The 13,401-nt window shown below is 29.6% G+C and overlaps 1 protein-coding gene across 1 annotated transcript; it reads left to right on the top strand.

The window, feature by feature from the left end:
- The first annotated feature begins 3,260 nt into the window (after positions 1-3,260).
- LOC141679340 (F-box protein CPR1-like) lies at positions 3,261-4,382 on the top strand. Its single transcript, XM_074485842.1, has one exon. It carries the CDS (start codon positions 3,261-3,263, stop codon positions 4,380-4,382), a length of 1,122 nt encoding a protein of 373 aa, XP_074341943.1.
- The last annotated feature ends 9,019 nt before the right edge of the window (positions 4,383-13,401 follow it).

Here is a 13,401-nt window from a genome sequence, read left to right as displayed (position 1 = left end):
AGATCTAATCAATCATATATTCCCTCAGTCTCTTCCAATTGTTTCACAATTCTGAAGAAGTGTTCGGCACGCATTTTAAGGTGCATAAAAAGTATAGTGATGTAACTTATTTTTATAATTTTCTTTCTCTGAATAAAAGTTGAATATTTTAATTTTTATTCAGAAAAACAAATTTATAAAAAAAATTATAAAACTATACTTTATATACACCTTAAAATGCGTGTCGGACACTCTCTAAAAAATGTAAACAATTGAAAGTGACGGAGGGAGTACTATTTATACTATTTAAACCTAACTTAAAATTATGCACAATGAAATTATAATTATATAATCATTATTTAGTATTTAATTATTTATATAGAATTTTAATAAAATTATAAAAAATAGAAATGAAAATATATAAATATTAATCAAGGTCCGTGCTGATATATTATAATAACCGGAATGGGGTATAATTTGATTCAGCGGTTATTCTCTAATTTTGGTTATTAAAAATTAAACAAATCTATACTATTATATTAAAAATGAAACAATGAAAGTTTGGTTGGTAGTCGGTCTGGGCATCGTAATCGATATCTACATCTATCTATAATATATTATATTATAATAACCACAATGGGGTATAATTTGATTCAACAGTTATTCTTAATTTTGGTTATTAAGGAAAATAAATAAATAGTGTTATATATCCGCTAAACTACTAAATTGTTAAACTACTGGATATAGTCTACTTATTCTACTAAACTACGACCAAAACATATTCTATTATTAAAAAATAAATAAATAGTGTTATATATCCGCTAAACTATTAAATTGTTAAACCTGAGTTTACTTATTCTAATAAAGTTATCCTATTATTTTTAATATAAATTTATAATTATTTTATATTTACAAAAATATTTTTAAAATTAGAATATAATTGGATAAATAAAATTTTTAAATATTAACGAGAACCTGTGCATTACACGAGATTTAGGCTAGTCTATTACTATTATATAAAAGACAAAATATTAAAAGTTTTGATACGGTACTTGTTTTTTGGTACACATTGATTTTGCTGAATTACCCTTATTGTACTTGAAAGTTTTATTAGCCTTAGTAATCGAATTATAATATAAAAGGAAATAAAAATCGTTTTCAACTATAACACGTTACCTTTTTATTTCTCTCAATTAAAACAACTTCTCTGAATATAACGGACAAGTTTATTTAATAAAGTAAAATAATAATATTATAACCACTAATAACTAATAAATTACCTTTTTCAGCTACTTTATTATTTATTTTATTTATCATTTTACTCAAAGACTTTGTCAAGCTCCTTGATTTTAGCAATTCACAAATTCTAAACTGTTTTACAAGAACAATTTAGCATTATCATCCTTATTCCTCGACAACAACCACAACAATATCATTTCATCGTTTATCACAATACAAAAACCCTCTATTCTTAAAACAATACAAATGTCAAAATCATGTGTAACTCTAACCAGTAACTATCACAGATATGTTTTGTATGGGTCCACAATAAAAAATATTTATTTTATATAATTTTTACTATGTAACGACAAATATATTTAAAATAAGCATTATCTTACCATTCAATTACATAAACAAAATAAAAAAATTATTTGATTTTTGAAGTCGAATTATTTATCTATTAATATTATTATATTAAATACGAAATTTTACGCTCCTTCTTTCAATAACATATTTGTCCTTTCTTAAAAAAAATTAATATTTTACTCAATTGGTCTTACTTAATTAATATCTAACCAATTACCTTTATAAGTAAAATATGTTGCCCTTTTTTATTTTAACCGACTAAAACAACTCTTTCTCTACAAATATTTTAGACAATTCTTTTTAATCTATACCTTTTTAAGTAAAACATGTTATTTTTTTTATTTTCTCCAAATAAAAAAAAACTTTCTCTAAAAAAATTATGGACAATTTTTTAATATATGTTGATTATCTATCTATCTATTATCTCTCTTCTATAATATCTATCTTTCTATCTATACTATTATATTAAAGACGAAACAATGAAAGTTTGGTTGGTAATCGGTATGGTCACCGTAATTATAGTAATATTTAAAATAAAACACTCTCACAGATAGATAAATATTCATAAAAGAATTATAAAATATCTAATGATTTCCGTTAAAACAAAATAATAAATAAAATTCACTCGGCCGGGCTAAACAAAGTTATATTATTGATCCAATTTTAAATAAAGAAATTAAAAAAGCTACATATAGTTAATTGGATTTGAATAATTGGCTTAAAATAAAATAGTAAATATTATTGATCCCGCTAAAAATATTATATTATTGGACCAGACTATAACAAAATAAAAATTTGAAAGAAAATTCGTGGGGTCGATTTAATGTCATCAAACTAAAACAAAATAATACATATTATCCATTCAGTCTAAAATAAAATAATAATCATCCTACGTTAAAATAAAATTAAATAAAATAGTAGGTATAATTAATTGGATTTGGTTTATATAACATGACTCAAGCTAACATATTTTTTTCCGATTGACACATAAAATTTTATTATTGATTCGGGTTTAAATATATTAAACTAACATAAACCTGAATATAGTCCGCTGAATTTGGTCGGTTCACATACTAATGGCAATTCATATACTATTGATTTCAGCTAAAATTACATTTTAATTAAATATAATAATATTTCGTAAACACACCTATAAATATCAATAAAATATAAATTTCAATCATTACATTATTTTTTAAAACTGTAGTATAACTAACTTATACATGTATGTGTATATTAATAAATATTATCAAATCATATTATTAAAATTTTAAATAAATAAGTTTCATAATTTAAAAATTTTACTTCTAATTAAATTCAAAAAAATTATGTAATATTTGTTTTACACTAGCATATAAAGTGTCAAAGCTATCTGCCCGCAAGGGTTGGCTCAGTTGGTTAAAGAGAGGAAAATTGTTCTCTTGGTCACAGGTTCGAATCCCACGGGAGGAGAATTTATGATTATGCCGCCTGAGTCAGAGTCTGTCGCTTAAATGCGGTTTACCTTGGCTCACTTGGTTCACGTGGTTTGCAGGCTATTGTGTGAGCCCGTAGGGTTTACCCAGTGCGCATCCGAACGGTAGCGGCTGCGGGTTACCTATGATAAAAAAACAAAACAAAAACAAAACTATCTTGTCCTGTAAAAAAACTAGGGTTTGGAGAAATATGGAGAGCTGACTAGGGTTTGGAGAAATATGGAGAGCTTAGCAGATGATATCAAGAACAAAATCCTGGTCCGATGTCCGATTAAAACACTGTGCATATTAAATTGTGTATCAAAAGCTTTACAAACCCTGATAAAATCGCCTGATTTCACCAAACACTATGACAAGCTCCACTGCCATCACACCTCAATAAAACTACTTGTTGTAGCCAATTCCGGAGTCCACAGTTTTAATAATATTCATCACAAACTTCCATCTTATTCATTAGCTTTTCAAACGAACACACGATTGGTTGGTTCATCGAATGGCTTAGTATGTTTGTATCACAGTCCAGGCTCACTCTCTCTATTTAATCCAGCTACTCGAGAATTTCGAGATTTACCTGACCCTGGTACCTTCACGATAACTAGTCGAATTCCCATCAGGCTGTTCGGGTTTAGTTACGTTCAAGTGCTGGATGATTTTATGGTGGTTAGTGCTGCCATGCATAAATATGGACTGTTCCCGCCAATAATTAAGGTGTATTCTGCGAGAAGTGATTCTTGGAAGACAATGCCGGCAAGGCCAAGGGGGGTTAAGGTTCCTCTTGATCGTTTTACTTCTGATTTTTCGGTTAATGTGAACGATGTCGCTTACTGGCTAGGTTGGTCTGGTTCGGATGGGAACCATAATCTAAGTGTTCGTAAAATTTTGGGATTTGATTTTGCTCTGGAGGAATTTAAGACATTACTATTACATGATGATATTAATCAAAGTGAAATTATGGCTTTTACTGTGTTGGATGGGTGCATTTGTGTTTTAAGTCCAGATGCCTATTCGTGTTTGGGAATGTGGGTTATGAAGGAGTGCGGTGTTGTAGAGTCTTGGACCAAGACTTATTCGCTCAATGGAATTATTTATATGGAACCCAATACATCCGTTTCCCCAATTTGCAATGCAGGAAATAAAGTTTTGTTTGAGATTGATAATCAGCTTGTTTTGTATGACCCCGTGAAAACTGTTACAACTGAACTTGAGGCTGGATTACCTGTAATTATGGAAAGGGAAGGTAGACTGGACTTTGCCAGGTACGTTGAGAGTCTTGTTTCACCTTCTGGCTACATTTGCCAAGACAAAAGGCAGATCGCAAAGTGGAAGAGAATGAATGAGTGAAACAAGTGGTATGCAATTTCGTGTTGCTTGTAAGTGAGTTGGACAAGCAGCTTGAATTCGTATATATAACATTTTTTCTTACAGAGTATTTCAGAGTATATTTGAACTCGGTTACTTAGCTTCCACTCATTTAGCCATGGCTGGACTGTATTACATTTAGCCATGGCTGGACTGTATTCCACTCATTTAGCCATGGCTGGACTGTATTACAACGCAGGTGCTAACGGGAAGCACAATCAGCAGATGTCCTGTCTACTGGCACTGAAAGTAAAAAGTTAGGCATGTGGACAGTTTAGTGGCCATGGGCAACAACAGAGCACGGTTATTAATAATCTTTTTTTTATATTTCTTTTATTCTTTATATAAAAAAGTAATAATAAAGTAATTGGAAAGTTGGACACCGGAGAGAATGTGTGTTGGAGGATACAATTTTTCCCGGGATAATTTTTGCTTGGTTGGCAACTTGGTGGGGCAGAAAGAAGGAAATTGGCCGTGCACTGCTGCGTCTGCTCTTATCGCCTGTATACTGTAGTCTTTTGCACACTCTGCATGCTTGCACATTGGAAAATTTGTTGTTTGTGAACAAAGACAGTGACACTAAATCTCTTTCTGATTTTTCTGGTGTGTGTCAAAATAATGTCTCAAGGACGTTGTTGAAGCTATGGAACATACGAAACATAGTGGACACCGTGACTACATAGGGTCCCCTAACTCAAGTGCCCCAAAATTTTCAACTTCCTTAGGTAAATATATGCAAAATTGTAACGTATGTACATCCCCATAAACTGATTTCAACTAGGGCCTTGTGCATCTCAGGGTCGGCCCTGCAACGGGTGCCTCTCTCTGATTTTGCTTGTTTTGTATGTCTGGTGTTGTGATCTTAAAGATGTTTCAGTCTTTTGCATGGTGGCCTTTACTCATACTTTTCTTCTCTTGTTCATGGTGTACACTTCAGAGCTTTAATGAAGCACTTCAGAACATTTATGGAGGAATCTAGTGTCCACAAATGCACAAAATGCTACATCGAATGGGTACTCCAGGGATCAATATTTAGTTATCTCTGAACTAGACGAGGTGTTCAAGCTGCTCCAGCGACTAATTTCTATGGTCGGTGTGCTCCAACAGGTAATGTTTGACTGCTGCTCTCTGTTGTGCAAGTTCAACGAATTGTTTTGAAATAGATAGAAAGGCCTCGGAAAAAGAGATTTAGTGTCCGAGATCTCTAAAAAAATATATTCTATTTCCTTGACTCCGTCTGAACCTCCCAAAGCATATCTGAAAGTAAATTTCTGTTATCATCTTTTAAGTTCAGATCATATCTCAATAGCGCTGCAGACATGAATCATCATTCATCACTTTTATCTAGATTAGTCAGGCAGGAAATGAGGATTGAGCACTGCAGCGTTTAGGAGAATCGTCCAGCACAGAAAATAACTAGTAGTACTTGTTCATGGTTTAGGTACTTTTTCGGGGAATATAAATGTTTAATTACTTGTTTTTTCAGAATACTCTGAACCACACACCATATGTATTGGTCTTAGCATCTCTGAAGAACAACTCTGTGATCAACCAGAACTCTGAAATTAAATTAACAAGGAGACAAAACAACGAAACTAGATGATACTGTTACTTTGCTGTTACGAATGCTGAATGCATTGCATCTCCAACGGGCAACAATCCTTAACTAAAAAGGAGTCAAACATACCAAAAATAATTATGATACATATTATGTAAAAAATTGTCATCCCCAATGGTGTTTTCCCATTAGCTATAATTTTAGCCAACCTATCTATGTTGGCTATATTTATCGAATCTTTATTAAAATTACATATCATCTATTATCATAATAAAATAAAATATTCTATTTATAATAACTTGAAATAATAACATACTATTTGTAAAAAATAGTCAATCATTATATGTAACTCCACCTGAGTAAGATTCAACAATTTTTACATAATTATTATTTTGTTTATATTAGCCAACCATTTTAGTTAACACCTGGATACTCTTATATTAAATTTAAATGTAATATTATAAAGCATTTTTTGGGCTTCTACAGCCCAAACATCCCAAAATTAATAATAAAACCAGGTCCGATAGCACAAATCCAAACTACCCAGATCCATTGGCTTTAGAGAAAAAGAAACTGAAATAGGGGCATTGCTGAACTACAAGGGGCCAATTGTAGAAGTTTCCTGTAGGAAGGCCCATAGTATTTTTAAAATTAAAATAAACAATTACATCCTTATTTGCAGGGTCATATAATTACTGTTCGGAGAAAATGTGGGGTCGTCTAACATTTTACTGATGTTTTGTTAGTACTGATGTTTTGTTCCAGTACTTAAATACTCTGTTACAAAAATCAGCCGAATTTTCAAAAATTACTGATAAATTTTGTTAAAAATATTTGTTTGAATTAAACGAATACCAATAAATGATTCGGTTTTTAAAAATTGTACAATAAATTATAAATCGGTACATCAATCGATTAATTCCGATTTTCAAAATTTATAACTAAGCTTTTACAGCATAAAATATAAAATATTCATTTAAAATATAAAAAAATATTAATGTAAGTTATGTTTAGCCCTTGACAAGTCAAACACTTATAATAGTCTCCACTCTACAGTCTACACTACACATGAGAACAATAGATAAGTTAAAATATTAAAATTAGCGGCAGCTTGTCAGGAAATAGATAAGACCAATGAGGTGTCTACTTAGATATTTTTTTATTACAACATAAATAATAGATAATCTATATAATACGTTACATTTCTCGCTTATATATCACTGTTAGTATACTGCATATTCATAACTTGTATCCTCATTCCTCAACAACATCAAGCATCATTTAGCAAACCTTTTGTTTTGTAAAAATGGCTATGAATACTCTTTCGCATAATACGGCGTCGTTCTCTCCGTTGGCATGTCCAATCCTACCCGGGGCAAACTTTGATACAGTTGACGGTGGCGATTTTAAAGCCGTTAAAGGTGAGTGACTTACTATATATATAAATAAATTTTATCGATTAATACGAGATTAATTATTTTTTTGATAATTTTTTTTGCAGAACTAGATGAAAAAGAAGATATTCAAAAGGAGTTGATTGCACTGGGAGCGTTGAAATGGCGTAAGCCTAGTTCGTTGTCGGAGACGGCAAGGACCGGAAATAAAGCGGCGAAGATTGTGAACATGAAAGTGAGTCCAAGGCCGATTCAACAACCGAGATAGACCGAGTTGGAGAATGTGACTCGGTGACAGTGAGCTTCCATATAGAGGAGCTAGATTTATCTAAATCTGTTTTTTAATATGTGCATGTTGCTTTTAACATGATCGGAAAGTTATATAAATAAACATTAAGTCTTTTTATTTTAGTTTCTTTATTGAATATTATAATGGTTTTATTTTGTTTTATTGTAAAATGCAATTTGGGGTTGGATTTTATATTTGCAAAATGTAATCACATATTTACTTGGTTTAGAACATTATAATTGAGTGTCATTATCAATATGTTCTACTTTCGGTGATGAGAAAATGACTTCATGGGAGATTAAAACTTCATCCTAGTACTCATATTGTGTTGCGAAAATGACAATATTGGAAATTATTTAATTAAGGAAACACAATAATATTGACGGATAAACTCAAAGTTGCTCCGAAGTTTTTATCTTTGAACTTAGCATACTGCGGCACTCTTGCCGGGCCGAACTAGAGGACTAGAGTGAGGCATTGGACCTCGGTCCCAACTAATTATTAAAAGAAAATGTTTTTTTGCATAAAATTGACTATAATTTTTTTCATAAAATTACATATGTCAGATTATGATTGTAATTAGTTGTCTATATTCGTATAAATAACATCAATTAAAACAACTCAGCTCATTTATCATGTCATTTTAATTTAATAGTATTTTGTTTCTGAACTAAGTTGAAATTCTCTTAGAGAGCGTTTGAAAACTTACATTTTATTTCAAACGAGGAATTTCAAATGACAGTATTTGAGTTGTCATTTCAAATTCTGATGTTTATACTAATATTTGAATGTACTGGATTTCATTTCCAAATTTCCAAACAGAATCCAGAATTTTAAATGAAATCCAGTTTCCCAAACGGGTTATTAGTGACGTTGAAAACCCCTCTTGTTGGAACTCCCTCTGCTGCTTAGCCGGGCTTCGTTTTTGAAGTTTTTAGCCGAGCCAACCGTCAAGAAAATAACTTGCCAAGTTGGGATTTATTGTGCCTGAGTTTTGTAGCCAATTTTGTGCATATAGCACACTGCTCATATCAAAATACCAAAAAAAAATTAGTGCAAAAATTCTAAAATATACGTGACAAGAAAAATTCAATTATCATGATAGATTCACACTTTTGAATTAATTTTCTTGTGAGAGTTTGAGTGTGATAAAAAATTTAATTATCATGGTAGATCCACACTTTTGAATTAATTTTCTTGTGAGAGTTTGAGTGTGATAGTTGGATAACTTAAAATTCTTTATCTCAATCTATTCTCTCTCCTCTTCCTCAAAAATTACGTAATATGTGTTCGGTTTTTTATTAGTACGTAGTAAGATCTGATCATAAAATATGATGGTAGTCAGTTAGTTAATTTTTGTTGATTTGAAACTAGGGATATAATGTTGTCCTTTGACCTTATACATAACCTTATGATAAATCTTACTACTGCTTAACCAAAAAGAATAATATAAAAATATTGATATTTAAGTAACTAATTATTTAAAATAGTGAAATAGTAACATTAAATATGATATTTAAGTAAAGGTTAAACATGTCATTTAAAAATAATAAAATTAACTACGATTAACTTAAAATAGTCAAAAAATTGAAAATATAACATATTTATAAATAATATTATAAATGAAATATATTTATAAATGAAATTTATAAAAAAACCCATATATAGTTCAACTTCGAAAATCTCCCTACCGCCTACGAACAAATAAAGGAACAGAATCTTTCATTTGGAATCAAAACATACGACAAATCATGTGATATCATATCACATTTACATCATACATGTTAGTAGATTTTAAGCCCACTATGCCTTGTCGAGTGCAAGGTAATACTAGGAGGACTGAGAATGAATTCATGTTGGTCGTGCAAATTTGAGTTGTCGCACTACACTCAACTCAACACTAACGGAACTTGTGTAGCATATTCGCACCAAAGCATCGTATAAGTGCTCCTAAAGTCACTTTAATTCGTTTATTCTTTGCTTATCAGTATATTTGCATTATTGCGGGCTTCTTATCATGGTATGATAAAAGGAATATGTATTAAGGGCCTGTTTGTTTAACGAAGAATAAGTAGTTTATGCACTTATAAGCCTGTAAGCACTTATCGACGAGTGTTTGTCGACCCAACTTATAAGTTGTAAATTTAACTTATAAGCTGATAAGTTGAATGTTAGCAGTGACTTACTTTTTCTCAATTTATTTTCATTTTCACTTTTCTTATTAACTTTAGCTTTAAAAATATATGTTTGTAAATATTATTCAAATTAAAATTCATGAATTAAGATAATTATATTTATTATTTATTTTAATTAATTTAAGTAAAAAAATCTGACTTTTAAGTAAATTATCCAAACACTTACATAACTTATAAATTTCATCTACTTATTACTTATAAATCACATATTCATTTTAAATTACAAATTACTTATTTTTAGTAATAATTAAACAACAATTCATATAGATTTTTATTAGTAGCATTCCCCACTCGGCCCAACGTTCCCCTAGGCCCTAGCTAGCCCACTACTTTGTCATTCTTCTTCTCCTTGTTTTTATGCTACAAAAAATTATTTTTATAGTTAAGGAATTATTGTTCGCATAACACTTTGTTTTTAAAAGAACATAAATTTATTTTACAGTAATTTATATGCAATTAAATTTCTCTATATATTCATGACAAAAAGAAATCTCTATATCATGTTAAGTAAAAAAATTAAAAGTTACTTCAACTAAATCATAAATTACTTCCAACATTAATATCCTTTATTTTAGAAGATGCATTAAAAAAATAACTATTAAAAAAACATAGTCTTAAATTTTTTTTATTTTTAAAATATTATCAAAATATACTAGACCATAGAAATGTGAAACTATATATAATAAATGAATGATATAACAACTGTCAAAAAGATAGAATGAATGATATGACATTGGTGGGCCTGTGGTCCATAGTTGCAAAACCTCAATCTCAACATGGCGAAAAGTAAACCACTATAATGTGCATTTATACAAGTAGGCCTTTGTTTGCTACAAAGAATGTGTGCTTCATAAATCATTTTGTATGGAGCAAATTCCCCAAAAATAGTTACGAGATTGGGATGTATATTGTTATTATTACGTTCTACCTACCATTAATCCATTATTCATGTCTTCATTTTTTGTCCACTTATTGCCCTGTAGTTGTATACGTATATGAATTTGTGTATGTTTTGGATAATAATACTTGCGTGATTAACATTAAGTAGATTTGTACACATCAACAGAACTAGACAGGACTTACTTTCGGTCTAATCCTGATCAAATATTAATTCAGTTCCTAATCACCGAAAGAGGTCATTAGCCCTCTTTTCAGCTCTTTAAAGTATAGAACTAAGCAAGCCATCCACGTATGCCACTAAAATTTTAGACCGCTTAAACTCATTGATGTATATAGTGCAACAAAATCTATTTTTTAAAATATAATATTATGTGATATTATAGTTCTTAAATTTGAAATGAGTTACAATTCTTGGTTTGGTGTATTTTAAATTGAGTAAGAAAATTTCAAATTCCATGATTTTTATAGTTATCACAATAGAGAATAAGTTGGTTAACAAGATCAACCATGATCATCACAAATTACATAACTATTAAATATAAAAATATTAATTACTTAACAAAATTAATTACGTAACCTCTACTTACATATCAATAAATCAAACACATATATTTTAATTATCTTTGAACTTATAGTTGTAACTTAGTTACAAATTCAAATTCTTATGTAATTATATAATTTAACGAAACAAACGAGGTCGTAATATTACACTATCATGATAATATAAGCTTACATAGGAGGAAGTCCAACAATTTCATATTTGATGCATCATTAATATAATAAAATATTATGTTTTAGGGATATAAAACATAATTTTTATACATCAACTCAAACAATATCTCTCATACTTGTGTCTTATTATTAGTATAATATGATATTTGAATTACAATCGGAGAGAGGTAAAAGAGATTAGAGAGAATAAATTTGTTAAAAAAGAGGGAAAGAAATTTTTTATTGCTAAATGATACGGGGGCATGTTTTATTATACTTTAAAATGAGATATTTAATGGATGTCTTAATATTTTAAAATGTCACAAGGATATTGTTTAAATACTTATTTATATAAAATACCCTAATTTTAATTATAGAACACGAATTTAGAATAATGTTGTACTTGTTCTTAGAATTACATGACAATATAAGCGATATAAGGCCATCTTTAACCAAAACTTTAACTTCATTTTAAAATATTGACGACTTTTATTTCATATTACTAATCTCTCCCCAACCAGTTACTCTAAATATTTTTTCAAACATAATATAATAAAGAGCACACGTATAAACATACAAGAGTTTTATACAAATGACATATATAGATGAGATATGTAACATAAAAAATAGAACATGGGTCGTCAATATATTAATTATTTCGTATGAATATTATAACTGTACAATTGAAGATGAAGATGAAATTACTTCAAATATAAAAATAAAGTTACCCTTTATTGAAAATATTTTTATGAAATTTTAACTTCAAATTTGAAGAAAGTGATATTTTTAAAATAACCATCGGAGGAGTCATAAGGGTGTAAGATTATTGGTAAAGAAGAATACATTTGCCAACAGATCGAAACAACTGGAAGTCTGCTTCAGGAGCGGGAGGGCTGCTTCATTGCTAATCATTGTGATTATGATGATTTTCTGGCAGGCAATGTCTGTATCAAACTACACAACGACAAGCTCCCCTAGGCTAGGATAGCTCACATTTTCTCATCGTTAAAGTCTCTAAATTAGCTTTTGCAGATAATCACGTATTTAGCGAAATTTAAACATCTTTTTCACGTAAATCGCACACTTAGCGACATTTATATTTCCTTTCACATGTAATCATGCATTTCGTCAAAATTGATATTCCCTACGTCACTCCCAATTATTATCATTTTTGAGAGAGTATCCGATACGCACTTTAAGATAAACAAAAATTATACTTCAATATCTTTTTTTAAAAAAAGTTCTTTTTTCTCAATAAAAATTTATATATTCTATTTTTATTCAGAATAAAGATTGTTTTTTTTAAAGTTATAAAAATATATTTTTTATTCGCCTTAAAATTCGTGTCGGACATTGGTTTAGAAACGATAAAAATTGGGAGGAACTGAGGGAGTAATTTTTTTGAAGGTTTTTATAACATTTCACATCAATAAAAATAAGAGTATTTGAGACATTTATATTCGAAAACTTAAATGAATAGTCATCGCCGTTAAGAACAACTAAGATCCAGTATAAGTCAATAACTAATATGATCAAATTGCTAATTTTTTTGGACAGATTTGTGATTAATTTTTGGGTCCAATATACATTCGATTATGGGTTTGGTTCCATGAAGATACTACCCAAATTTCATATTTGTATTTGTGAGATCGACGAGGACGTCGATTTTATAAGAGAAGATTTTTGTAACATCCCAAATCGATTAGAATAAGGATATTTTAAAAAAATTTATACAATTTAACAACTAATGTGTATCAAATATTAATTTTTTTTTTACGAATATGTGGAGGGTTTTTTATGGGATTGGTTGTTATACTTTTTGAATTTTCAATTATTTTGTAAAATGTTCCCCCACATTGAACTCATATGGCATTATGGCAACGATATGGTTCGAATTTATAAACAAATAGCATCTTGCGATGAAAAATTTAAGAAAACAACAACTTTGTAAATG

The sequence above is a fragment of the Apium graveolens genome, chromosome 8, assembly GCF_009905375.1.
Source record: "Apium graveolens cultivar Ventura chromosome 8, ASM990537v1, whole genome shotgun sequence".
Taxonomy (NCBI): Eukaryota; Viridiplantae; Streptophyta; class Magnoliopsida; order Apiales; family Apiaceae; genus Apium; species Apium graveolens.
Note: the sequence above shows the minus strand (reverse complement) of the source record. Positions and strands in the feature narration are given on the sequence as shown.